A 27,907-nucleotide genomic window follows, 5' to 3' on the forward strand; every position below is an offset into this window, starting at 1 on the left:
ACTACACAGCTGATTCAGATTAACAAAGCTTGATGATTAGTTGATTATTTGAATCAGCTTTGTAGGGCTAGGGGAATAAAAAGAAAATGTGCAGCCCTTTGGGGTTCAGGTGACTGAGTGTGGGAAGCCTTTGTCATAGGGTAAAAGTAGAATACCCCTGGGCTGTAGGCTGCACACCTTGGGTCAAATATTAGATTCTGTAGCTGTGTATTTCATCAAAACAGTTCTGTTCTACAATGGTTAATTTCCTTGGCTCAGGGTAAGTAGTAGCAGGCCTAGAAGAGTCTTATGCGACGCAAACATTTGAGTTGTCTTCTTCCTCCTTTTTTAATCAATCAATCATAATAATTTGTCAAATGCCTTACAGGTTGTTTTGCCTATTGATGGCAGCTGTGGGCATACAAGCACAACAGACGCCTTCTATAAGTATGCATTTTGCACCCTGCAAATTCAAGCACTAAGCGTTTGACAATATATTTTTTAGATTTTTAACTAAGCTTTCCCATTCCAGATGACCTCAATGCTGAATGCCTTGGTAACGTTATTCGTCTGAGTGTAGCTCCTCTTTTTGAAGAGGTCGACGCTGTCTTCAGTGAGTTTGTCTCGTATGATTCTCTTTCTCTCCTTTTCATAATTCATGGATTGATATTGTTTGTCAACTGTTGTGTTCACACCATCTCCATCCCTTCCAGATGACACACAAATCATAAACCTGACGCCTGGCCTTGCTACTCAGTGTGGATTCAGCTTTAAATTTGACCCAATGGGGAATGCCATATTTTTTGCTTCTCTTCAAAACTGCTTTTCCCAGACCATGGTAACCCTAAGCACTGTAGTGTTTGCTCTAACTTCAAATGGACAGTTTGCCTTTCAGTGTCACTGCAATTGCAACCCCGTAATGTAACAACGTCATTTTATTTAACCTTTGACACGGAGTCATGCTGAGGCCAGGCTCTTTTACAGATGAGCCCTGTATACACAAAGATACAAGTCAATATTTGCATCACTAGATGAAATAATTGAAAACAAACACTTTCTTCAGTAAAAAGGTCCTCAATCAGCCTGAGTTGCCGTAGAGCATGGAGGTTATTAGAAGTACGGTGCCAGAAACATTTAAGCAGTTTTACTTAACTCTGTGGATCTCCATAGTTAGCCACCCCTGAGACTGGGTCTGGTATCTCTTACTTCTAAGTTAACGATGAAGTAAGGTACAGCAGAAGTTTATGGAGGGCCAGCCAACTTTCTGATACAGACTGCAGTGATGTGTACTACTGAGCTCTTCTCCTGTAGTGTGGCTTCAATACAGTGGCAGCTGCATTCATATAGCCACAGTCTCTAACTTGCATGAATGTCAACTGAATTATTTGTTTTCTGCTATATAATGAGGCTTTTTTTTTTTTCCCCCCTTAATTTTAGGATGATAAGATGTTCAGCTTGGTCATGCAGTTCAGGCTGCCAGGAAACCACATGACTGAAGACCCTGTGTATAGAGTGGGCAAAACCTGTAGCTACACCCCCTGGACCTCCCGAGAGATTCTGTGCGACCGCAACTACATGGAGGCAAGTGAGCAGAGCATGCCCCAACGGAGATGTTTACAGTGGAGCTTAAATGATCTGTCTAGAGCTACAATTGTCCAGTGTTTCATTTCTTCTGTGTCTTGACCGTCTCTCAATTCCTCTCGCCTCTTCAAAATGCACATAGGACAACTTTAGCGGCGAGGAATCTTGGCCTATTCTCAGTGCATTTAAGGAGGCGAGTGGACAGATTGCGTTCCTATTGTATGGGAGGGAGAAAATGCATAGGGAATAATGGCCTTTCTTCTCTAGGTGTCTGTCAGAAGGACTCTTCCAGACATCCAAACCGTCCCTGAACAGCCCACTGGAGGCCCGAAAGCAAGGAGAGGAGCTGAGGTAGCCATGTTTCTGTAATTTCACTACAAAATGACAGGATGGCGCTAAACAAAATGTGCGTTTGTTTAATTCACGTTTCCATTTCCTGAGACAGGCTGTTGCTTCAGGATACAAAATGACAGCAGTCGTTTTTAGTCCTAGCAAGAAGGTCATGAATGTGGATGAGGTCCAAAGAAAGGGCTATGCAATAGCCAACACTCCCACACGGCTGGTGTTAAGAAGCCCTCATAATGCAGAGGAGACATACCTCCAGAATGTAAGCTCACTTCCTCCATGAACTGGGTCATGTTCAGTAGAGCAAACGGTGGCCCTACCTGAACTCTGCAACATATTGTTAATACGGTGTGCCCTACTGAACACGGCCCTGGTGTGGTTGCCCCCTGAACAGGTAGCTGGGGTTCCGATGCGGGTGCTCTCAACCTCAACCTTCTTTGAGCAGAAGTGGCTGGTGACTCGCGTAGATGCCACGGCTGTTTGTCCAACACCAGGTTGAGTGTGAAATAATGGACTAACTTGGCAAATTTAAGAACCTATAAACCCATTTCTTAATTGGCTCCAGACAAGACTTTCGTTTGTGTTATGTAGTGTTCAGTTGGGACAATGTCTTTGAATGGGATGAACTTTTTTTCAATAATGGCACATTTGTTTTCAGTTGCAAAATGTTCTGTTATGATGTGCACTTGGCTTCTTGTTTCACTGCAGGGGCAGTGGCCTTTACTCCAGAAGTGATCACCTGGTACATGCCCAAGCACATCGACCCACTTTTCTCCTCTGATGCCTTCACCATGTTGGAGGTGTACATGGGAATTGACGCTAAGAGGCTGGACACTGAGGAAATGGCTGCCAGAAACTACTCGGTTTTAGTCACAGAGGCTCATATTATTGTTGAAATTCCGGTGGGGGCGGTTGGCGGCTATTTCAAGGTCAGCGTTGGATGACTAAAATGTTCCTGTTTAATTTCTAAGTCAAATCTATTTGTAGAGCCCTTTTTACAGCAGCAGTTGTCAGTGCTTTGCAGTAACCCTTTGCCATCTCTCATGGGTAAACTCCTAGAAACGTTGTCTTGTGTAAAATGTTTCTTATTGAGCAATTGTCTGCTTAATCAGGCTAATATACAATGGATCGGTGGGTGTGTATACAGCCTGACACATTGGATTGCAAAATCGTGTGAATGTTGCATAAAATTACATTTAAACATACTCTACCGCTTGAAATTTGAGACCAATATCCACACTAAAGTATTGTTTACCAGGCTTTTTAGGGAGCCGGTAGCTTTGCCACTGGCAACTGAATGCAAGCAACGCTCGGTTACACTCGGCTACTGTTTACATTTGCGTGTCGGTTGCTTTGAAAATGCAAGTTGACAACCATATACCTACCAGCTCTCTAAAGTCTGGTAAACAATACTTTCCTTTGGATATTTTGTCTTTAAATTACGAGCGGCTGGAGGACAAACCACACAGATAACCGGTAGGCTTTTTTTAAAAACCTGTTTTGGCACTCCAATTGTGTATTACAGCCTGAATGCATCACTCGTCTCCCTTACAGAGCCATATTCAGGATGACAAGTACTTTGTCACTTACACCATTGAGCCCATGCTTGAGTTGCTGTGGATCGAGGAGGTCGCACACGAGGACACCAGATACAAAGTCCTCTTCCCTATCACAACACCTCCGATGGCCAGGCCTCCACAAGTTCGCAACTGTGAGTCTGGTTTAGTTAAATGGTGCCTATGGTAATTTGGGATGCCTGGGTTGTTCATTAGGCACAAGACTGAAACGGGGAGGCAATACCCGGACTTCTCCAATAACAAATGTCCATTTTCGACTTCCATTGTACCGCATTTCAAAATGTTTGCCAATGAACAGACACGCCCTTAGACACGGTTCCTGAGCAGGCAGTGTTTGTGCTTGAGTTGGGGACCTTCAACCTTGATGTGGAGCTGCTGAACATCACCTTTCCCACCATGGTGCTAACTGTTGCAGAGTGCAACGCCAGAGGCTTCAATGTTCAGGAGCAGAGATCCCTGGACAACACCTTGAAGACCTTCAGGATGGAGGTGCCCTTCTCAGACCCGGTGGTCTTTAAGGAGGTGTGTTTCTGTTAAATGCAAAGCCACACGCTACATGCCCTAATAAGTGGGCCACCAACAAAATAGAAATGATGGTGCAAATGTACTTTGTATCCCTCATTTACTCAAGTGTTTCCATTATTTTGGCAGTTGTATGCATTCACTTGCCAATAGTGCTTGATTTAGAGGAATGAGGGCAACATTGTTTTAATAGTCCCCATATGTGCTTGGTTGTCACTTGATGTTGACTAGAGTTCTGTTACAACAATGATGCTTTTAACTTCACTACAGAAAAGGGTGGAACAAGGTGTCACAACCTTCACTCTTCAGCTGATCTACGGCCTGGTCGTCTTTCCAGAGTACGCTCCTTTCTCTCACTCTGCCGTTGTGGACGCTGTACTGCTGGACATTGGTATGTAACTGGACTACGCCAAACTACTGTTGAATGGTTTCCTCTCGTTAATGATTGCCCTGAAAGGAAATTGGCAGTGAAAGCCACATGGTGGACTTGAGAGCCCAACTAGCCATACTGTAGGCTTTTCCTACGCGGTCTCTCTACAAAGAAAATGTTAAGCTTTAGAGTATTTGGACCCAGTGTCCTGTTCCTGATTTTCCAGGATCGTGTTTATTCAGTCCCACCGTAGCAAAAGATTTTGCAACCGAAAACAAGGGTTTCTTCTTGGACAAGTTCAAGTCCTGTTTTTTGTGCTTAATGAACACAACCCTGTTTGTCCTTGTAGTGCCACCCTCAGTCACTGGCAACTGTGATCAGGAGAACTTCCACATCACTGTGGACTACAGCAACCAAGAGCCCTTTTTCGTGGTCTTGGTTGGCAAGCGGCTGCTTAACCATGAGCTTGCTCAACAGTATTTAACAGAGGGCGACGCAGACTTCACCATCACGTTGCCCTTCTCTTCGCCGGACGCAGTGTTTGAGGTACGATGCTCTCCCAAAACATGTTAACCTAAATTGCTGCAGCTAGCCTCGCTTTCCTTACCCTGTATACAATATTGGACTAATGAACTCTCCCACTGGTTCCCAGTCGGTTCACTCGTCCTCTGTCAGGAGCAGACTGGATGTGGCTCTGTTGAATCCTTACAACAACATGACCATCAAATACTTTTCCCTGGCTTGCAGCTTCCTCAAAACGCTGACTGGTTGGTTCTCAAACAATTACTTCCGATAAATAGTCGTATGACATGGTTACCAAACCTGGGTTCCTTGGAAATACTGAGTCTAATAGTAGTGCCAGATGGGCATGGTTTGCACTTTTGGTGCTATTCCATTGGTTCTACTGTGCTTGGCAAGCTCAATTAACACAGAATCCAGGTCTGATAGCTACATGTCTTTTGCCCCCCCCCCCTCCAAGAGTGTTTCTCTAATGGGACGATGACTGCGCTGGCGGTGAAGGTGGAGTCTGCTCCCAATCTGAACCCCGGTCAACTGACCCTGAGCGACCCCGCCTGTGGTCCCACCTACAGCGACGATCGCTTCGCCTACTTCCACTTCACTGTCAACTCCTGTGGCACCACCAGGAAGGTAAAATGACTATTACCCTGAGGTGATGGGTACTGTGTATTTACGGACTGTTTGCTTCTGCAGGCTGTAATAAGTCAATTCCCCTCTACTACATAGTTTATCAACAATGTGATGCTGTATGAGAACGAAATCTCCTTGCCAGATGAACTTGAGGTGAAGCTGAATGCCACGACGTCTTCAGAGGACGAATATCAGTGAGTGCATTACGCATCACAATTGTAGCTATTAGATTTTTATAGTAGTTTTTTCTTCCTTCACCAATTGCTCAATACTTGTGCCTCTACTACCAGTGTGTCCACTCCACTGCTTGAAGTTGCCTACATCCCTCTTTTTAGGTTAAAGGTTTCCTGCTACTATGTGGTCAACATCACTCGCACATTGGCCTTCCTCACCAGGCCGCGTGACAACGAGCCTTTTGCCGAGACTGGGACGGGTCGACTAATGGTCAGAATGAGACTCGCTCAGGGTAAGCGTGCACAAATATGATATATTACTAGTAGCGTTTGCTATAAGTGATTAGTGTTCATCGCGGCACAACAGGATATGATAAACGAGCCTTTCTCAATGGACAAGTTCAGATGGTACCTCGCTGTTTTGTGCCCACTGAACACGACCCCGGTTGTCTCGTCCTGTGTTCCAGACGCCTCGTATAACACGTTCTACCAGGAGGAGGACTATCCAGTGGTGAAATACCTGAAACAGCCTCTGCACTTTGAGGTGGAGCTGACCAGGTCCTCTGACCCCAAGGTTGCGCTGATGCTTGACCACTGCTGGGCCACCCTCAACGAGGACCGCGACTCCCGACCCCGGTGGAATCTCATCATTAATGGGTAACTTGTTGTTTTTTGGGCCTAAACAAGTGTTATTCCACAGGTGTGGTTCCTGAGTAATTAGCAACCGATCATGCTTGGCAGGCCATTTACTTTGGCTACCGTGGCTATGCCCCCATCCGTAGGTCATGAGTGGTCACAATGGTTTGAGCATTAAAACAATGTATGCGGTCTGTCACCAGATCTCCACCCAATTTAATTAACACGTATGGGAGATTCTGGCGTGGGGCCTGAGACGGCGTTTCACATCACCATCAACAAAAGATGGAATTTCTCGTGGAAGAATGGTGTTGCGTTCAAGACACTTGTAGAATCTATGCCAAGGTGCATTGAAGCTATTGTGGTTCGTGGTGGCCCTATTAACCATTTTTTTACGCGTACGATCACATGTTTGTTATCACTGAGGGGTCCCTGCAGCGTACCATTGGAACAGAACGTATGATGCAACAAACGACTCTAAACCGCATTGTCTGAATAAAACGTTAAGTACATTATACTTACGGTATGCTACAGTAGAAAGGACAATGCGTTACACAGAAAATAAGGCACTTTGATAGGAATGCAATAAATGTGCCAGGCCTGTTCTGACTAGATGTGCAAATGTCTGTATGCTTGGGCTTTCTCTTGAAGGAAAGTTTGGCCGGCTCGTGAAATGGGCTACTTTTGGGAATTAATGAGGCAAAGTTAGACGTTGAAAGGGCCTATAGAAAATTGCCAGGTAGTGTGCCTTGGTTTGAGGTCATCTGTCCACATTTTGGAACAGTGAGTGCATTCTGACATCACGTGCATAAACTAAACTCCCACTGGGGCGACTGTTGAAGATATTTGGAACTCGCGTGTGAAAAGGTTAAGACACTATGTTGGCGTTACCTGTACCTACACCTTTTTACTCAATGTTATCCTTTTGGTTTGCTACAGTTCAGTGTTGTGCCGAACTGATGGTCAGTCGAATGGAAATCAAGAGCGGCTGGCAAGCTTAGCTTGCCTTTCCGATTGGTTTTGGGTTGAATTGTGACCTCTTGCGTTTAAAACAGTTATTGCACTAAACATAAAGGATGGTTCACACGCCTGTGCAGCATGGAAGTTAATGTTTGAAACTGAATAGGATCAGTTGAAAGGATCCCCAGAAGTTGATGCCACTTTCAATGTAATTCCCTGTACCTGGGGAATGAGCTAATTGGGAGTTGCTAAACATGAACAAATACCACGGTCAAGTGTGGCAGCATCTTGCTAGCTAAAAAAATGTTACAGCACAGTACTCAAAAGAGTAGCTGGCTGGGTTTGTCATAAGCATTGATTTGGGTGAGCACTTCGCCACAGATGGAAACCGCTGGCCTATTTTTAACTTTGCCATCTTATCTCAAGAATTGAAATTGGGTAACTATATTGAAAGATGACTTTTCTACATTTTAATGGACACTGCAACCTTTGGTAGATGGGCAAATGACACTTTATTTTGCGGGTGCCTTTTCAGTAACTGGATGCAGTGTAGTGAAGCAACTTTATTGGTCAAAACCATTCATTTGGGGGATCGGGTTTGCAAAACGCTATCAAATCATGCAATTTTGCCGTTTTTAGGAAATGGTCGCAAAAACTTAAATTTGGCACCCCTATTTTAATTTGCTCCGGCGGCCATGTGGACACAAGGCTCATCTGTCACGGGAGTAACTTTGCAGCTGTTTACTAAATGGTAGCAGTGTGAAAATGTTTTGTATATCATAGGAAAAGACACCACATGTGCATGAAATGGGCAGTTCAGATTTGTCACTTCAAGTGCAACTATATCATACTTGGCTTAAATCGTTGTGCAAAATCCTGAGAAAGCTCTGGCCATCGTCTGTCAGATCAAGTGGATTTGTACTGGTGTGGGCGTTTGTCTCTCTTCACAAATCCCTTTTTGCTAATATCTGGCAGTTAAACAAGAAACCTCCCAAAGATGCAAATTAAAAAGTGTGCCTAAACTGTCAATGCGTCGGTTACTTTGTATAGTAGAGCTGCTCCCTTCACAGAAGTCCTCCACGTGTGAATCCGATGCCGTGGGTGTAGAATTTATTTTGTGTGACCAATTTTTCCGACAGCGGAAGAATTGCATGAAATTCTTAATTCAAATGATTGCGTTGTTGATGATACCGACTGTATATTCGGCAACTTTTGGTTAAACCACGATCAATATTCAGGTAGTCTGACCATTCTGGATCATTTAGATCTCACCACATGAGAATGCATTCATGTCAATGTAATTGAATATACATGTTGGATGTAGAATTGTCTTTTTTCAAGACAAAGGTAAAAGAGTTTTGGTGGGAAAAGCCTGTTAACAAAGACATTCCTTTAGTTCATACTGGAGGGGGAGAAAGAACCCACTTCTCCTGTAAATTGATCTGATCCTCACAGGACAGTCGTGACACCACCATAAGACTTCGTACACAAGGCGGTTGGGGTTTACAGCGTTTTCTTGTGCCTAACTTAGTCCCTCTCTCTACACTGGCAGCTGTGAGAACCCGGAGGATCCATACCGTGTGGTCTTCCACCCGGTGGTAGCTGATGCCAGGGTCCACTTCCCCCCTCACGTCAAACGCTTTGAGGTCCATATGTTTTCCTTCGCTGAGGATGCGGTTGAGCCGAGGGGCCAGGTAACAAAGTTCACCCAATCTTTATTGGTTAATTTTGTTTGACTGGCAATCATCCCTTTTTTAAAATCTTTGATTCCTAGGTCTTTGTCCATTGTGACGTGGTCATCTGTGATGCCAGTAGTCCCACTGGTGGCCCCTGTAGTGGACAATGTGTGAATCAGGACAACCCGAAAAGAGGTCGGTCTTGTTTTATGCTTTTCAGACCCTGTCAGACCATAACTGAACTAATGGGTTCTCTCTCTCTCTCTCAACAGGTCAACGACATGTCAAAGACCTCTTTGAGGAACATCATTTATATGTTTCTTCTGGATACATTCTTTGGGTGTAATGTCTTGTTCTAACATGTCAAATAAAGTGTTCTATATAACAATTAAGTTTGCTTTACTTGCGCGGCAACAATCCTAACCGTTGGAGCTACCTTAATTGTATCTGATTTGCATTTAACACCACGGCGCATGTACTTTAGTGGACGTAGTAGGCTTGTCATCTGACGTGTATCAATCAACCCTTTTGTAAGCATGGAACTCTGAACCATCCACCGGAGATAAGTGTTGCACACTAATTTCCCGTCTAGGACAAACAATAGGTGTGAAAACAAAAGCTTTCCAATGTCCAGTAGGAAGAACTGACTCAATGTTATAGCAGATGGTGGTTTGCCAGCAGGGCTGTGGTTGGATGCAGGCCCCAGGGAGCGCAGCGGTGTTAATTTTCAACTGAAATTACAACTTTCCTTGATACCTCTCACTAGCTTGGTTTCCATCCAAATATGGACATTTCTTTATTAATGATATGCATGTCAATCTCAAATGGGAAGAGCTTGACTTCATCACTACTTGTTTTTGTAAGAAGTGTTGACAAGCTGAATGTACCGAGCTGTCTGTTTTTTAAAACTACCCATGCATATGCCACCACAGGTCTCTTCACAATCTCAGGATCAGATTCAAAGAAACACCTTACGGAACAGCGGGGACTGTGAAGAGACAGTGGTTCCTCCTTTAAAAGTTGCGGGACTTAGAGGTACCCAGCTTCATTGCTCCAGACCACCACAAGGGGGAGTTGGCGCACTCATTATGCATTTGGGTCCCAAGGTTTTGTTATGACCAATCGTTCCAAAGACGAATTTTGACGCGAGCCACCCTTGCCTTGTGGCGTTCAACGAAGCTGGCTGACAAAACAGATGGAAGGTGTCTTAACGAGTCAAGCAAATGTACAATTTGAGAGGAATATGTTAATGTGCGTCTATATTTTGTCAAAGGTAAATTAGCTAGTGTTAGGAGAATGAATTTGTCTTTTTAGGGACTCCTGAGAACCAGCAAACCAGGCTGTTGTCTTGTGAAACAGTGGATGTAAAGAATCTAGCTGGCTAACTATTTACTTGCTTATTGTGTCGGATTAAAAATGACTATGTAGCCGATCTGGGTATGGACCCTAAAACGTAAAGTTCATACCAATCTATGAAGCCTAGAGTAGAATATATTGTGCCAAGGATGCAAGTCCCCATATTGTAGCCTGTACATTGACTATATTCACTGATCATGTGCGGTTCAGGTATGACAGATTCTTTTTCAGTCATATCAAACGCCATTGTTTAAATGATGCGGTGTCTGCATGCATGTATTACACTTCAACTGTTTACTGCTCCTGGGATATCAATGATTACACATTGTGTAACTATGCAATAGACTAAACATGATTGATTTGTAATTCATATAAAGGGGGGAAAAAAACCCTATGCATATCTGAGGACACCGGCTAGTATTTCAACCAGTGGAGAATATGAAATGCTTTATTGAAGTGTATTTATAATAATACAATTAAAATGCAAGTTCAATCTTGGGCGGCCAGAGCGTTGGACTAGTAACCGGAAGGTTGCAAGATCGAATCCCCGAGCCGACAAGGTAAAAATCTGCCCCTGAACAAGGCCGTCATTAACTGACTTGCCTAGTTAAATAAAGGTAGGCAAATCTGTACTTCAATGCACGTATGGTGTGCATTAGAAGACGAGGTAAGAACAGCGGCAGACGGCATATGATTCATGGATGACAGTGCTACCCTAATATTCTCTCAGCGCAATTGTGATGACCTGTCTCCTAACCTTGGGGGGGCCAGTGACGGGACTGGCTTCCTCTCACATCAAAACATACCTGCAGACGAGAGAGCATGATTAACATGGTCAGTCATCTTAAATCAGGAGGTGAAATGCAAAACTGACCTTGGATCATTAACTCTGGGATTTCAATGTAAAGCATGTCTTTAATAATACTTTGTGTTGACTCAATCAAGTGACATCTCACCTATGATCATTCTGTGCCCTCTGTCAGCCAGTTCAGATGCGGGAGGGGTTCACCAAAACAGCTGATATAACCTAGAGGATTTAGTGGCTACAGAGTACTTTAAGCTGAAAAACAGACCCACGAGGATAATGCCAACAGGTGTCTGCGTCACACAGTATCTTCTTTCAGAGTGTACCTGAAATATTTAAATATAGAGGGCTGTGTTTCTCACCACTTGGTTATTGTGAGGCTAACCCCCAGGGAAATCATGACTTGGCAGCAACAGATAGTCCAGTGAAAATGGCTGTGTTTATGTGGAGTAAATTAGCAGCTGACATCTTAAGGGTTTTGTAATTCATGCATGTGAGACAGGTTCCATGTACAACAAGACAGGCAGACATGGAGAAAAAAAACAGAACAGTTTAATTACCTCTGGTTATGGACACTTTTTATGCCAGCAATAAAGCTTCCACTGCCTGGTCCTCAGGTCAGCTCGCTCTCTGAAAGTAAAGAAAACAATAACTGAGATATGACCGTTCAATCTAAAGCAGCACATGTCATTTTTTAGGATGCGTCAATACAGCCCAGTGCCGCTTACCTGAGATGCCATCTTCGTAGGTGTCCGCTTTGACATCCTTTTGTGTCGGGGGCGGGAATGTGCTTTCAGAAGAATTATTTGAAAATAAAGGTTTTGCTCTCGACACAAATGTACCTCCATAGCATATAACAATTTGCCTGTGATTAACCACACCTTCATACAAACGTGCTACTGTATGCAGAATTCTTGACGCGCAACTGAAGACGCTGCCCTATCCTGCCAGCACGCCCACAAGCGAGCCATTCGGTTGTGCTAATAGTTGGGCTAATAGCTGAACAATAGACTATTCGACCTTTACTAAAGAGTAGTCTAATAGCCGAGCTAAACCCAACTACACACACAACCCCTCATTCAATTACTCAAACGGTGAAGTGTGAGGAGCAGGAACAGCTATAACCCTCAAACTCACCTCTGGGCCTCAAAGCCAGATCCACTGCATTTCTTCATTGTTCTCCTCTAATCAGGCACTGATCTAGACCTGGGACACCAGGTGGGTGTAATTCATTATCAAATCAAATTTCTTTATATAGCCCTTCTTACATCAACTGATATCTCAAAGTGCTGTACAGAAACCCAGCCTAAAACCCCAAACAGCAAGTAATGCAGGTGTAGAAGCACGGTGGCTAGGAAAAACTCCCTAGAAAGACCAAAACCTAGGAAGAAACCTAGAGAGGAACCAGGCTATGAGGGGTGGCCAGTCCTCTTCTGGCTGTGCGGGGTGGAGATTATAACAGGACATGGCCAAGATGTTCAAATGTTCATAAATGACCAGCATGGTCAAATAATAATAATCACAGTAGTTGTCGAGGGTGCAACAAGTTAGCACCTCAAGAGTAAATGTCAGTTGGCTTTTCATAGCCGATTATTGAGAGTATCTCTTCCGCTCCTGCTGTCTCTAGAGAGTTGAAAACAGCAGGTCTGGGACAGCAAGGAGTCATCATGCCAGGTAGTCCTGAGGCATGGTCCTAGGGCTCAGGTCCTCCGAGAGAGAGAGAGAAAGAAAGAAAGAATTAGAGAGAGCATACTTAAATTCACACAGGACACCGGATAAGACAGGAGAAATACTCCAGATATAACAGACTGACCCTAGCCCCCCGACACATAAACTACTGCAGCATAAATACTGGAGGCTGAGACAGGAGGGGTCAGGAGACACTGTGGCCCCATCCGATGATACCCCCGGACAGGGCCAAATAGGCAGGATATAACCCCACCCACTTTGTCAAAGCACAGCCCCCACACCACTAGAGGGATATCTTCAACCACCAACTTACCATCCTGAGACAAGGGCGAGTATAGCCCACGAAGATCTCCGCCACGGCACAACCCAAGGGGGGGGGGGGGGGGGCGCCAACCCAGACAGGAAGACCACGTCAGTGACTCAACCCACTCAAGTGACGCACCCCTCCTAGGGGACGGCATGGAAGAACACCAGTAAGCCAGTGACTCAGCCCCTGTAATAGGGTTAGAGGCAGAGAATCCCAGTGGAGAGAGGGGAACCGGCCAGGCAGAGACAGCAAGGGCGGTTCGTTGCTCCAGAGCCTTTCCGTTCACCTTCACACTCCTGGGCCAGACTACACTCAATCATAGGACCCCCTGAAGAGATGAGTCTTCAGTAAAGACTTAAAGGTTGAGACCGAGTCTGCGTCTCTCACATGGGTAGGCAGACCATTCCATAAAAATGGAGCTCTATAGAAGAAAGCCCTGCCTCCAGCTGTTTGCTTAGAAATTCTAGGGACAATTAGGAGGCCTGCGTCTTGTGACCGTAGCGTACGTGTAGGTATGTACGGCAGGACCAAATCGGAAAGATAGGTAGGAGCAAGCCCATGTAATGCTTTGTAGGTTAGCAGAAAAACCTTGAAATCAGCCCTTGCCTTAACAGGAAGCCAGTGTAGGGAGGCTAGCACTGGAGTAATATGATCAAATGTTTTGGTTCTAGTCAGGATTCTAGCAGCCGTATTTAGCACTAACTGAAGTTTATTTAGTGCTTTATCCGGGTAGCCGGAAAGTAGAGCATTGCAGTAGTCCAACCTAGAAGTAACAAAAGCATGGATACATTTTTCTGCATCATTTCTGGACAGAAAGTTTCAGATTTTTGCAATGTTACGTAGATGGGAAAAAAGCTGTCCTTGAAACAGTCTTGATATGTTCTTCAAAAGAGAGATCAGGGTCCAGAGTAACGCCGAGGTCCTTCACAGTTTTATTTGAGACGACTGTACAACCATCAAGATTAATTGTCAGATTCAACAGAAGATCTCTTTGTTTCTTGGGACCTAGAACAAGCATCTCTGTTTTGTCCGAGTTTAAAAGTAGAAAGTTTGCAGCCATCCACTTCCTTCTGTCTGAAACACAGGCTTCTAGCGAGGGCAATTTTGGGGCTTCACCATGTTTCTTTGAAATGTACAGCTGTGTGTCATCCGCATAGCAGTGAAATTTAACATTATGTTTTCGAATGACATCCCCAAGAGGTAAAATATATAGTGAAAACAATAGTGGTCCTAAAACGGAACCTTGAGGAACACCGAAATGTACAGTTGATTTGTCAGAGGACAAACCATTCAGAGGCAAACTGCTATCTTTCCGACAGATGAGATCTAAACCAGGCCAGAACTTGTCCGTGTAGAGCAATTTGGGTTTCCAATCGCTCCAAAAGAATGTGGTGATCGATGGTATCAAAAGCAGCACTAAGATCTAGGAGCACGAGGACAGATGCAGAGCCTCGGTCTGATGCCATTAAAACGTCATTTACCACCTTCACAAGTGCAGTCTCAGTGCTATGATGGGGTCCAAAACCAGACTGAAGCGTTTCGTATACGTTGTTTGTCTTTAGGAAGGCAGTGAGTTGCTGCGCAACAGCTTTTTCTGAGAGGAATGGAAGATTCGATATAGGCCGATTCGTTTTTTATATTTTCTGGGTCAAGATTTGGCTTTTTCAAGAGAGGCTTTATTACTGCCACTTTTAGTGAGTTTGGTACACATCCGGTGGTTAGAGAGCCGTTTATTATGTTCAACATAGGAGGGCCAAGCACAGGAAGCAGCTCTTTCAGTAGTTTAGTTGGAATAGGGTCCAGTATGCAGCTTGAAGGTTTAGAGGCCATGATTATTTTCATCATTGTGTCAAGAGATATAGTACTAAAACACTTTAGTGTCTCCCTTGATCCTAGGTCCTGGCAGAGTTGTGCAGACTCAGGACAACGGAGCTTTGGGAGGAATACGCAGATTTAAAGAGGAGTGCGTAATTTGCTTTCTAATGATCATGATCTTTTCCTCAAAGAAGTTCATGAATTTATTACCGCTGAAGTGAAAGCCATCCTCTCTAGGGGAATGCTGCTTTTTAGTTAGCTTTGCGACAGTATCAAAAAGAAATTTCGGATTGTTCTTATTTTCCTCAATTATCAGTTAGAACAGAAAACCAGCAGGCTCGTAGGGCAGCGTTTCCCAAACTTGGTGTGCATTTAGGTTTTTGTCCTAACACTACACAGCTGATTCAGATTAACAAAGCTTGATGATTAGTTGATTATTTGAATCAGCTTTGTAGGGCTAGGGGAATAAAAAGAAAATGTGCAGCCCTTTGGGGTTCAGGTGACTGAGTGTGGGAAGCCTTTGTCATAGGGTAAAAGTAGAATACCCCTGGGCTGTAGGCTGCACACCTTGGGTCAAATATTAGATTCTGTAGCTGTGTATTTCATCAAAACAGTTCTGTTCTACAATGGTTAATTTCCTTGGCTCAGGGTAAGTAGTAGCAGGCCTAGAAGAGTCTTATGCGACGCAAACATTTGAGTTGTCTTCTTCCTCCTTTTTTAATCAATCAATCATAATAATTTGTCAAATGCCTTACAGGTTGTTTTGCCTATTGATGGCAGCTGTGGGCATACAAGCACAACAGACGCCTTCTATAAGTATGCATTTTGCACCCTGCAAATTCAAGCACTAAGCGTTTGACAATATCTTTTTTAGATTTTTAACTAAGCTTTCCCATTCCAGATGACCTCAATGCTGAATGCCTTGGTAACGTTATTCGTCTGAGTGTAGCTCCTCTTTTTGAAGAGGTCGACGCTGTCTTCAGTGAGTTTGTCTCGTATGATTCTCTTTCTCTCCTTTTCATAATTCATGGATTGATATTGTTTGTCAACTGTTGTGTTCACACCATCTCCATCCCTTCCAGATGACACACAAATCATAAACCTGACGCCTGGCCTTGCTACTCAGTGTGGATTCAGCTTTAAATTTGACCCAATGGGGAATGCCATATTTTTTGCTTCTCTTCAAAACTGCTTTTCCCAGACCATGGTAACCCTAAGCACTGTAGTGTTTGCTCTAACTTCAAATGGACAGTTTGCCTTTCAGTGTCACTGCAATTGCAACCCCGTAATGTAACAACGTCATTTTATTTAACCTTTGACACGGAGTCATGCTGAGGCCAGGCTCTTTTACAGATGAGCCCTGTATACACAAAGATACAAGTCAATATTTGCATCACTAGATGAAATAATTGAAAACAAACACTTTCTTCAGTAAAAAGGTCCTCAATCAGCCTGAGTTGCCGTAGAGCATGGAGGTTATTAGAAGTACGGTGCCAGAAACATTTAAGCAGTTTTACTTAACTCTGTGGATCTCCATAGTTAGCCACCCCTGAGACTGGGTCTGGTATCTCTTACTTCTAAGTTAACGATGAAGTAAGGTACAGCAGAAGTTTATGGAGGGCCAGCCAACTTTCTGATACAGACTGCAGTGATGTGTACTACTGAGCTCTTCTCCTGTAGTGTGGCTTCAATACAGTGGCAGCTGCATTCATATAGCCACAGTCTCTAACTTGCATGAATGTCAACTGAATTATTTGTTTTCTGCTATATAATGAGGCTTTTTTTTTTTTCCCCCCTTAATTTTAGGATGATAAGATGTTCAGCTTGGTCATGCAGTTCAGGCTGCCAGGAAACCACATGACTGAAGACCCTGTGTATAGAGTGGGCAAAACCTGTAGCTACACCCCCTGGACCTCCCGAGAGATTCTGTGCGACCGCAACTACATGGAGGCAAGTGAGCAGAGCATGCCCCAACGGAGATGTTTACAGTGGAGCTTAAATGATCTGTCTAGAGCTACAATTGTCCAGTGTTTCATTTCTTCTGTGTCTTGACCGTCTCTCAATTCCTCTCGCCTCTTCAAAATGCACATAGGACAACTTTAGCGGCGAGGAATCTTGGCCTATTCTCAGTGCATTTAAGGAGGCGAGTGGACAGATTGCGTTCCTATTGTATGGGAGGGAGAAAATGCATAGGGAATAATGGCCTTTCTTCTCTAGGTGTCTGTCAGAAGGACTCTTCCAGACATCCAAACCGTCCCTGAACAGCCCACTGGAGGCCCGAAAGCAAGGAGAGGAGCTGAGGTAGCCATGTTTCTGTAATTTCACTACAAAATGACAGGATGGCGCTAAACAAAATGTGCGTTTGTTTAATTCACGTTTCCATTTCCTGAGACAGGCTGTTGCTTCAGGATACAAAATGACAGCAGTCGTTTTTAGTCCTAGCAAGAAGGTCATGAATGTGGATGAGGTCCAAAGAAAGGGCTATGCAATAGCCAACACTCCCACACGGCTGGTGTTAAGAAGCCCTCATAATGCAGAGGAGACATACCTCCAGAATGTAAGCTCACTTCCTCCATGAACTGGGTCATGTTCAGTAGAGCAAACGGTGGCCCTACCTGAACTCTGCAACATATTGTTAATACGGTGTGCCCTACTGAACACGGCCCTGGTGTGGTTGCCCCCTGAACAGGTAGCTGGGGTTCCGATGCGGGTGCTCTCAACCTCAACCTTCTTTGAGCAGAAGTGGCTGGTGACTCGCGTAGATGCCACGGCTGTTTGTCCAACACCAGGTTGAGTGTGAAATAATGGACTAACTTGGCAAATTTAAGAACCTATAAACCCATTTCTTAATTGGCTCCAGACAAGACTTTCGTTTGTGTTATGTAGTGTTCAGTTGGGACAATGTCTTTGAATGGGATGAACTTTTTTTCAATAATGGCACATTTGTTTTCAGTTGCAAAATGTTCTGTTATGATGTGCACTTGGCTTCTTGTTTCACTGCAGGGGCAGTGGCCTTTACTCCAGAAGTGATCACCTGGTACATGCCCAAGCACATCGACCCACTTTTCTCCTCTGATGCCTTCACCATGTTGGAGGTGTACATGGGAATTGACGCTAAGAGGCTGGACACTGAGGAAATGGCTGCCAGAAACTACTCGGTTTTAGTCACAGAGGCTCATATTATTGTTGAAATTCCGGTGGGGGCGGTTGGCGGCTATTTCAAGGTCAGCGTTGGATGACTAAAATGTTCCTGTTTAATTTCTAAGTCAAATCTATTTGTAGAGCCCTTTTTACAGCAGCAGTTGTCAGTGCTTTGCAGTAACCCTTTGCCATCTCTCATGGGTAAACTCCTAGAAACGTTGTCTTGTGTAAAATGTTTCTTATTGAGCAATTGTCTGCTTAATCAGGCTAATATACAATGGATCGGTGGGTGTGTATACAGCCTGACACATTGGATTGCAAAATCGTGTGAATGTTGCATAAAATTACATTTAAACATACTCTACCGCTTGAAATTTGAGACCAATATCCACACTAAAGTATTGTTTACCAGGCTTTTTAGGGAGCCGGTAGCTTTGCCACTGGCAACTGAATGCAAGCAACGCTCGGTTACACTCGGCTACTGTTTACATTTGCGTGTCGGTTGCTTTGAAAATGCAAGTTGACAACCATATACCTACCAGCTCTCTAAAGTCTGGTAAACAATACTTTCCTTTGGATATTTTGTCTTTAAATTACGAGCGGCTGGAGGACAAACCACACAGATAACCGGTAGGCTTTTTTTAAAAACCTGTTTTGGCACTCCAATTGTGTATTACAGCCTGAATGCATCACTCGTCTCCCTTACAGAGCCATATTCAGGATGACAAGTACTTTGTCACTTACACCATTGAGCCCATGCTTGAGTTGCTGTGGATCGAGGAGGTCGCACACGAGGACACCAGATACAAAGTCCTCTTCCCTATCACAACACCTCCGATGGCCAGGCCTCCACAAGTTCGCAACTGTGAGTCTGGTTTAGTTAAATGGTGCCTATGGTAATTTGGGATGCCTGGGTTGTTCATTAGGCACAAGACTGAAACGGGGAGGCAATACCCGGACTTCTCCAATAACAAATGTCCATTTTCGACTTCCATTGTACCGCATTTCAAAATGTTTGCCAATGAACAGACACGCCCTTAGACACGGTTCCTGAGCAGGCAGTGTTTGTGCTTGAGTTGGGGACCTTCAACCTTGATGTGGAGCTGCTGAACATCACCTTTCCCACCATGGTGCTAACTGTTGCAGAGTGCAACGCCAGAGGCTTCAATGTTCAGGAGCAGAGATCCCTGGACAACACCTTGAAGACCTTCAGGATGGAGGTGCCCTTCTCAGACCCGGTGGTCTTTAAGGAGGTGTGTTTCTGTTAAATGCAAAGCCACACGCTACATGCCCTAATAAGTGGGCCACCAACAAAATAGAAATGATGGTGCAAATGTACTTTGTATCCCTCATTTACTCAAGTGTTTCCATTATTTTGGCAGTTGTATGCATTCACTTGCCAATAGTGCTTGATTTAGAGGAATGAGGGCAACATTGTTTTAATAGTCCCCATATGTGCTTGGTTGTCACTTGATGTTGACTAGAGTTCTGTTACAACAATGATGCTTTTAACTTCACTACAGAAAAGGGTGGAACAAGGTGTCACAACCTTCACTCTTCAGCTGATCTACGGCCTGGTCGTCTTTCCAGAGTACGCTCCTTTCTCTCACTCTGCCGTTGTGGACGCTGTACTGCTGGACATTGGTATGTAACTGGACTACGCCAAACTACTGTTGAATGGTTTCCTCTCGTTAATGATTGCCCTGAAAGGAAATTGGCAGTGAAAGCCACATGGTGGACTTGAGAGCCCAACTAGCCATACTGTAGGCTTTTCCTACGCGGTCTCTCTACAAAGAAAATGTTAAGCTTTAGAGTATTTGGACCCAGTGTCCTGTTCCTGATTTTCCAGGATCGTGTTTATTCAGTCCCACCGTAGCAAAAGATTTTGCAACCGAAAACAAGGGTTTCTTCTTGGACAAGTTCAAGTCCTGTTTTTTGTGCTTAATGAACACAACCCTGTTTGTCCTTGTAGTGCCACCCTCAGTCACTGGCAACTGTGATCAGGAGAACTTCCACATCACTGTGGACTACAGCAACCAAGAGCCCTTTTTCGTGGTCTTGGTTGGCAAGCGGCTGCTTAACCATGAGCTTGCTCAACAGTATTTAACAGAGGGCGACGCAGACTTCACCATCACGTTGCCCTTCTCTTCGCCGGACGCAGTGTTTGAGGTACGATGCTCTCCCAAAACATGTTAACCTAAATTGCTGCAGCTAGCCTCGCTTTCCTTACCCTGTATACAATATTGGACTAATGAACTCTCCCACTGGTTCCCAGTCGGTTCACTCGTCCTCTGTCAGGAGCAGACTGGATGTGGCTCTGTTGAATCCTTACAACAACATGACCATCAAATACTTTTCCCTGGCTTGCAGCTTCCTCAAAACGCTGACTGGTTGGTTCTCAAACAATTACTTCCGATAAATAGTCGTATGACATGGTTACCAAACCTGGGTTCCTTGGAAATACTGAGTCTAATAGTAGTGCCAGATGGGCATGGTTTGCACTTTTGGTGCTATTCCATTGGTTCTACTGTGCTTGGCAAGCTCAATTAACACAGAATCCAGGTCTGATAGCTACATGTCTTTTGCCCCCCCCCCCCTCCAAGAGTGTTTCTCTAATGGGACGATGACTGCGCTGGCGGTGAAGGTGGAGTCTGCTCCCAATCTGAACCCCGGTCAACTGACCCTGAGCGACCCCGCCTGTGGTCCCACCTACAGCGACGATCGCTTCGCCTACTTCCACTTCACTGTCAACTCCTGTGGCACCACCAGGAAGGTAAAATGACTATTACCCTGAGGTGATGGGTACTGTGTATTTACGGACTGTTTGCTTCTGCAGGCTGTAATAAGTCAATTCCCCTCTACTACATAGTTTATCAACAATGTGATGCTGTATGAGAACGAAATCTCCTTGCCAGATGAACTTGAGGTGAAGCTGAATGCCACGACGTCTTCAGAGGACGAATATCAGTGAGTGCATTACGCATCACAATTGTAGCTATTAGATTTTTATAGTAGTTTTTTCTTCCTTCACCAATTGCTCAATACTTGTGCCTCTACTACCAGTGTGTCCACTCCACTGCTTGAAGTTGCCTACATCCCTCTTTTTAGGTTAAAGGTTTCCTGCTACTATGTGGTCAACATCACTCGCACATTGGCCTTCCTCACCAGGCCGCGTGACAACGAGCCTTTTGCCGAGACTGGGACGGGTCGACTAATGGTCAGAATGAGACTCGCTCAGGGTAAGCGTGCACAAATATGATATATTACTAGTAGCGTTTGCTATAAGTGATTAGTGTTCATCGCGGCACAACAGGATATGATAAACGAGCCTTTCTCAATGGACAAGTTCAGATGGTACCTCGCTGTTTTGTGCCCACTGAACACGACCCCGGTTGTCTCGTCCTGTGTTCCAGACGCCTCGTATAACACGTTCTACCAGGAGGAGGACTATCCAGTGGTGAAATACCTGAAACAGCCTCTGCACTTTGAGGTGGAGCTGACCAGGTCCTCTGACCCCAAGGTTGCGCTGATGCTTGACCACTGCTGGGCCACCCTCAACGAGGACCGCGACTCCCGACCCCGGTGGAATCTCATCATTAATGGGTAACTTGTTGTTTTTTGGGCCTAAACAAGTGTTATTCCACAGGTGTGGTTCCTGAGTAATTAGCAACCGATCATGCTTGGCAGGCCATTTACTTTGGCTACCGTGGCTATGCCCCCATCCGTAGGTCATGAGTGGTCACAATGGTTTGAGCATTAAAACAATGTATGCGGTCTGTCACCAGATCTCCACCCAATTTAATTAACACGTATGGGAGATTCTGGCGTGGGGCCTGAGACGGCGTTTCACATCACCATCAACAAAAGATGGAATTTCTCGTGGAAGAATGGTGTTGCGTTCAAGACACTTGTAGAATCTATGCCAAGGTGCATTGAAGCTATTGTGGTTCGTGGTGGCCCTATTAACCATTTTTTTACGCGTACGATCACATGTTTGTTATCACTGAGGGGTCCCTGCAGCGTACCATTGGAACAGAACGTATGATGCAACAAACGACTCTAAACCGCATTGTCTGAATAAAACGTTAAGTACATTATACTTACGGTATGCTACAGTAGAAAGGACAATGCGTTACACAGAAAATAAGGCACTTTGATAGGAATGCAATAAATGTGCCAGGCCTGTTCTGACTAGATGTGCAAATGTCTGTATGCTTGGGCTTTCTCTTGAAGGAAAGTTTGGCCGGCTCGTGAAATGGGCTACTTTTGGGAATTAATGAGGCAAAGTTAGACGTTGAAAGGGCCTATAGAAAATTGCCAGGTAGTGTGCCTTGGTTTGAGGTCATCTGTCCACATTTTGGAACAGTGAGTGCATTCTGACATCACGTGCATAAACTAAACTCCCACTGGGGCGACTGTTGAAGATATTTGGAACTCGCGTGTGAAAAGGTTAAGACACTATGTTGGCGTTACCTGTACCTACACCTTTTTACTCAATGTTATCCTTTTGGTTTGCTACAGTTCAGTGTTGTGCCGAACTGATGGTCAGTCGAATGGAAATCAAGAGCGGCTGGCAAGCTTAGCTTGCCTTTCCGATTGGTTTTGGGTTGAATTGTGACCTCTTGCGTTTAAAACAGTTATTGCACTAAACATAAAGGATGGTTCACACGCCTGTGCAGCATGGAAGTTAATGTTTGAAACTGAATAGGATCAGTTGAAAGGATCCCCAGAAGTTGATGCCACTTTCAATGTAATTCCCTGTACCTGGGGAATGAGCTAATTGGGAGTTGCTAAACATGAACAAATACCACGGTCAAGTGTGGCAGCATCTTGCTAGCTAAAAAAATGTTACAGCACAGTACTCAAAAGAGTAGCTGGCTGGGTTTGTCATAAGCATTGATTTGGGTGAGCACTTCGCCACAGATGGAAACCGCTGGCCTATTTTTAACTTTGCCATCTTATCTCAAGAATTGAAATTGGGTAACTATATTGAAAGATGACTTTTCTACATTTTAATGGACACTGCAACCTTTGGTAGATGGGCAAATGACACTTTATTTTGCGGGTGCCTTTTCAGTAACTGGATGCAGTGTAGTGAAGCAACTTTATTGGTCAAAACCATTCATTTGGGGGATCGGGTTTGCAAAACGCTATCAAATCATGCAATTTTGCCGTTTTTAGGAAATGGTCGCAAAAACTTAAATTTGGCACCCCTATTTTAATTTGCTCCGGCGGCCATGTGGACACAAGGCTCATCTGTCACGGGAGTAACTTTGCAGCTGTTTACTAAATGGTAGCAGTGTGAAAATGTTTTGTATATCATAGGAAAAGACACCACATGTGCATGAAATGGGCAGTTCAGATTTGTCACTTCAAGTGCAACTATATCATACTTGGCTTAAATCGTTGTGCAAAATCCTGAGAAAGCTCTGGCCATCGTCTGTCAGATCAAGTGGATTTGTACTGGTGTGGGCGTTTGTCTCTCTTCACAAATCCCTTTTTGCTAATATCTGGCAGTTAAACAAGAAACCTCCCAAAGATGCAAATTAAAAAGTGTGCCTAAACTGTCAATGCGTCGGTTACTTTGTATAGTAGAGCTGCTCCCTTCACAGAAGTCCTCCACGTGTGAATCCGATGCCGTGGGTGTAGAATTTATTTTGTGTGACCAATTTTTCCGACAGCGGAAGAATTGCATGAAATTCTTAATTCAAATGATTGCGTTGTTGATGATACCGACTGTATATTCGGCAACTTTTGGTTAAACCACGATCAATATTCAGGTAGTCTGACCATTCTGGATCATTTAGATCTCACCACATGAGAATGCATTCATGTCAATGTAATTGAATATACATGTTGGATGTAGAATTGTCTTTTTTCAAGACAAAGGTAAAAGAGTTTTGGTGGGAAAAGCCTGTTAACAAAGACATTCCTTTAGTTCATACTGGAGGGGGAGAAAGAACCCACTTCTCCTGTAAATTGATCTGATCCTCACAGGACAGTCGTGACACCACCATAAGACTTCGTACACAAGGCGGTTGGGGTTTACAGCGTTTTCTTGTGCCTAACTTAGTCCCTCTCTCTACACTGGCAGCTGTGAGAACCCGGAGGATCCATACCGTGTGGTCTTCCACCCGGTGGTAGCTGATGCCAGGGTCCACTTCCCCCCTCACGTCAAACGCTTTGAGGTCCATATGTTTTCCTTCGCTGAGGATGCGGTTGAGCCGAGGGGCCAGGTAACAAAGTTCACCCAATCTTTATTGGTTAATTTTGTTTGACTGGCAATCATCCCTTTTTTAAAATCTTTGATTCCTAGGTCTTTGTCCATTGTGACGTGGTCATCTGTGATGCCAGTAGTCCCACTGGTGGCCCCTGTAGTGGACAATGTGTGAATCAGGACAACCCGAAAAGAGGTCGGTCTTGTTTTATGCTTTTCAGACCCTGTCAGACCATAACTGAACTAATGGGTTCTCTCTCTCTCTCTCAACAGGTCAACGACATGTCAAAGACCTCTTTGAGGAACATCATTTATATGTTTCTTCTGGATACATTCTTTGGGTGTAATGTCTTGTTCTAACATGTCAAATAAAGTGTTCTATATAACAATTAAGTTTGCTTTACTTGCGCGGCAACAATCCTAACCGTTGGAGCTACCTTAATTGTATCTGATTTGCATTTAACACCACGGCGCATGTACTTTAGTGGACGTAGTAGGCTTGTCATCTGACGTGTATCAATCAACCCTTTTGTAAGCATGGAACTCTGAACCATCCACCGGAGATAAGTGTTGCACACTAATTTCCCGTCTAGGACAAACAATAGGTGTGAAAACAAAAGCTTTCCAATGTCCAGTAGGAAGAACTGACTCAATGTTATAGCAGATGGTGGTTTGCCAGCAGGGCTGTGGTTGGATGCAGGCCCCAGGGAGCGCAGCGGTGTTAATTTTCAACTGAAATTACAACTTTCCTTGATACCTCTCACTAGCTTGGTTTCCATCCAAATATGGACATTTCTTTATTAATGATATGCATGTCAATCTCAAATGGGAAGAGCTTGACTTCATCACTACTTGTTTTTGTAAGAAGTGTTGACAAGCTGAATGTACCGAGCTGTCTGTTTTTTAAAACTACCCATGCATATGCCACCACAGGTCTCTTCACAATCTCAGGATCAGATTCAAAGAAACACCTTACGGAACAGCGGGGACTGTGAAGAGACAGTGGTTCCTCCTTTAAAAGTTGCGGGACTTAGAGGTACCCAGCTTCATTGCTCCAGACCACCACAAGGGGGAGTTGGCGCACTCATTATGCATTTGGGTCCCAAGGTTTTGTTATGACCAATCGTTCCAAAGACGAATTTTGACGCGAGCCACCCTTGCCTTGTGGCGTTCAACGAAGCTGGCTGACAAAACAGATGGAAGGTGTCTTAACGAGTCAAGCAAATGTACAATTTGAGAGGAATATGTTAATGTGCGTCTATATTTTGTCAAAGGTAAATTAGCTAGTGTTAGGAGAATGAATTTGTCTTTTTAGGGACTCCTGAGAACCAGCAAACCAGGCTGTTGTCTTGTGAAACAGTGGATGTAAAGAATCTAGCTGGCTAACTATTTACTTGCTTATTGTGTCGGATTAAAAATGACTATGTAGCCGATCTGGGTATGGACCCTAAAACGTAAAGTTCATACCAATCTATGAAGCCTAGAGTAGAATATATTGTGCCAAGGATGCAAGTCCCCATATTGTAGCCTGTACATTGACTATATTCACTGATCATGTGCGGTTCAGGTATGACAGATTCTTTTTCAGTCATATCAAACGCCATTGTTTAAATGATGCGGTGTCTGCATGCATGTATTACACTTCAACTGTTTACTGCTCCTGGGATATCAATGATTACACATTGTGTAACTATGCAATAGACTAAACATGATTGATTTGTAATTCATATAAAGGGGGGAAAAAAACCCTATGCATATCTGAGGACACCGGCTAGTATTTCAACCAGTGGAGAATATGAAATGCTTTATTGAAGTGTATTTATAATAATACAATTAAAATGCAAGTTCAATCTTGGGCGGCCAGAGCGTTGGACTAGTAACCGGAAGGTTGCAAGATCGAATCCCCGAGCCGACAAGGTAAAAATCTGCCCCTGAACAAGGCCGTCATTAACTGACTTGCCTAGTTAAATAAAGGTAGGCAAATCTGTACTTCAATGCACGTATGGTGTGCATTAGAAGACGAGGTAAGAACAGCGGCAGACGGCATATGATTCATGGATGACAGTGCTACCCTAATATTCTCTCAGCGCAATTGTGATGACCTGTCTCCTAACCTTGGGGGGGCCAGTGACGGGACTGGCTTCCTCTCACATCAAAACATACCTGCAGACGAGAGAGCATGATTAACATGGTCAGTCATCTTAAATCAGGAGGTGAAATGCAAAACTGACCTTGGATCATTAACTCTGGGATTTCAATGTAAAGCATGTCTTTAATAATACTTTGTGTTGACTCAATCAAGTGACATCTCACCTATGATCATTCTGTGCCCTCTGTCAGCCAGTTCAGATGCGGGAGGGGTTCACCAAAACAGCTGATATAACCTAGAGGATTTAGTGGCTACAGAGTACTTTAAGCTGAAAAACAGACCCACGAGGATAATGCCAACAGGTGTCTGCGTCACACAGTATCTTCTTTCAGAGTGTACCTGAAATATTTAAATATAGAGGGCTGTGTTTCTCACCACTTGGTTATTGTGAGGCTAACCCCCAGGGAAATCATGACTTGGCAGCAACAGATAGTCCAGTGAAAATGGCTGTGTTTATGTGGAGTAAATTAGCAGCTGACATCTTAAGGGTTTTGTAATTCATGCATGTGAGACAGGTTCCATGTACAACAAGACAGGCAGACATGGAGAAAAAAAACAGAACAGTTTAATTACCTCTGGTTATGGACACTTTTTATGCCAGCAATAAAGCTTCCACTGCCTGGTCCTCAGACAGTGAACATCTGGCAATATCTACATTTTCAAACCCCTTGGTCAGCTCGCTCTCTGAAAGTAAAGAAAACAATAACTGAGATATGACCGTTCAATCTAAAGCAGCACATGTCATTTTTTAGGATGCGTCAATACAGCCCAGTGCCGCTTACCTGAGATGCCATCTTCGTAGGTGTCCGCTTTGACATCCTTTTGTGTCGGGGGGGGGAATGTGCTTTCAGAAGAATTATTTGAAAATAAAGGTTTTGCTCTCGACACAAATGTACCTCCATAGCATATAACAATCTGCCTGTGATTAACCACACCTTCATACAAACGTGCTACTGTATGCAGAATTCTTGACGCGCAACTGAAGACGCTGCCCTATCCTGCCAGCACGCCCACAAGCGAGCCATTCGGTTGTGCTAATAGTTGGGCTAATAGCTGAACAATAGACTATTCGACCTTTACTAAAGAGTAGTCTAATAGCCGAGCTAAACCCAACTACACACACAACCCCTCATTCAATTACTCAAACGGTGAAGTGTGAGGAGCAGGAACAGCTATAACCCTCAAACTCACCTCTGGGCCTCAAAGCCAGATCCACTGCATTTCTTCATTGTTCTCCTCTAATCAGGCACTGATCTAGACCTGGGACACCAGGTGGGTGTAATTCATTATCAAATCAAATTTCTTTATATAGCCCTTCTTACATCAACTGATATCTCAAAGTGCTGTACAGAAACCCAGCCTAAAACCCCAAACAGCAAGTAATGCAGGTGTAGAAGCACGGTGGCTAGGAAAAACTCCCTAGAAAGACCAAAACCTAGGAAGAAACCTAGAGAGGAACC

General features: G+C 44.2%; 2 protein-coding genes across 4 annotated transcripts; both read left to right on the forward strand.

The window, feature by feature from the left end:
* Positions 1–117: 117 nt before the first annotated feature.
* LOC123743329 (uncharacterized) lies at positions 118–9,356 on the forward strand. Of its 2 annotated transcripts, none has more exons than XM_082976755.1 (21): positions 118–259; positions 368–426; positions 512–592; positions 693–817; positions 1,417–1,560; positions 1,828–1,911; positions 2,006–2,167; positions 2,300–2,399; positions 2,614–2,834; positions 3,460–3,616; positions 3,781–4,004; positions 4,275–4,395; positions 4,724–4,920; positions 5,027–5,141; positions 5,354–5,523; positions 5,620–5,717; positions 5,859–5,989; positions 6,164–6,353; positions 8,845–8,986; positions 9,067–9,163; positions 9,241–9,356. In XM_082976755.1, the coding sequence occupies exons 1-21, from the start codon at positions 237–239 to the stop codon at positions 9,312–9,314; spliced, it is 2,715 nt and encodes a 904-aa protein (XP_082832881.1). In that variant the 5' UTR covers positions 118–236; the 3' UTR covers positions 9,315–9,356. The 2 variants fall into 2 exon arrangements, with proteins under 2 accessions (XP_082832881.1, XP_082832882.1); XM_082976756.1 differs by having other exon boundaries at positions 3,793–4,004.
* Positions 9,357–15,447: 6,091 nt separating this feature from the next.
* LOC106600231 (uncharacterized) lies at positions 15,448–24,687 on the forward strand. Of its 2 annotated transcripts, none has more exons than XM_082976757.1 (21): positions 15,448–15,589; positions 15,698–15,756; positions 15,842–15,922; positions 16,023–16,147; positions 16,747–16,890; positions 17,158–17,241; positions 17,336–17,497; positions 17,630–17,729; positions 17,944–18,164; positions 18,790–18,946; positions 19,111–19,334; positions 19,605–19,725; positions 20,054–20,250; positions 20,357–20,471; positions 20,685–20,854; positions 20,951–21,048; positions 21,190–21,320; positions 21,495–21,684; positions 24,176–24,317; positions 24,398–24,494; positions 24,572–24,687. In XM_082976757.1, exons 1-21 carry the CDS (start codon positions 15,567–15,569, stop codon positions 24,643–24,645), a joined length of 2,715 nt encoding a protein of 904 aa, XP_082832883.1. In that variant the 5' UTR covers positions 15,448–15,566; the 3' UTR covers positions 24,646–24,687. The 2 variants fall into 2 exon arrangements, with proteins under 2 accessions (XP_082832883.1, XP_082832884.1); XM_082976758.1 differs by having other exon boundaries at positions 19,123–19,334.
* The last annotated feature ends 3,220 nt before the right edge of the window (positions 24,688–27,907 follow it).

This window comes from Salmo salar, chromosome 06 (genome assembly GCF_965601325.2).
Source record: "Salmo salar chromosome 06, fSalSal1, whole genome shotgun sequence".
Lineage (NCBI taxonomy): Eukaryota > Metazoa > Chordata > Actinopteri > Salmoniformes > Salmonidae > Salmo > Salmo salar.

Excerpts from the sequence above, each read along its gene's own strand:
- LOC123743329 (XM_082976755.1), top strand. The coding sequence starts at position 237 with ATGGTTAATTTCCTTGGCTCAGG. Across the intron at positions 260-367 it reads GTTAATTTCCTTGGCTCAGG|GTTGTTTTGCCTATTGATGG; the intron begins GTAAGTAGTAGC and ends AATGCCTTACAG. Across the intron at positions 593-692 it reads AGAGGTCGACGCTGTCTTCA|ATGACACACAAATCATAAAC; the intron begins GTGAGTTTGTCT and ends CATCCCTTCCAG.
- LOC106600231 (XM_082976757.1), top strand. The coding sequence starts at position 15,567 with ATGGTTAATTTCCTTGGCTCAGG. Across the intron at positions 21,685-24,175 it reads TGGAATCTCATCATTAATGG|CTGTGAGAACCCGGAGGATC; the intron begins GTAACTTGTTGT and ends CTACACTGGCAG. Across the intron at positions 24,495-24,571 it reads TCAGGACAACCCGAAAAGAG|GTCAACGACATGTCAAAGAC; the intron begins GTCGGTCTTGTT and ends CTCTCTCAACAG.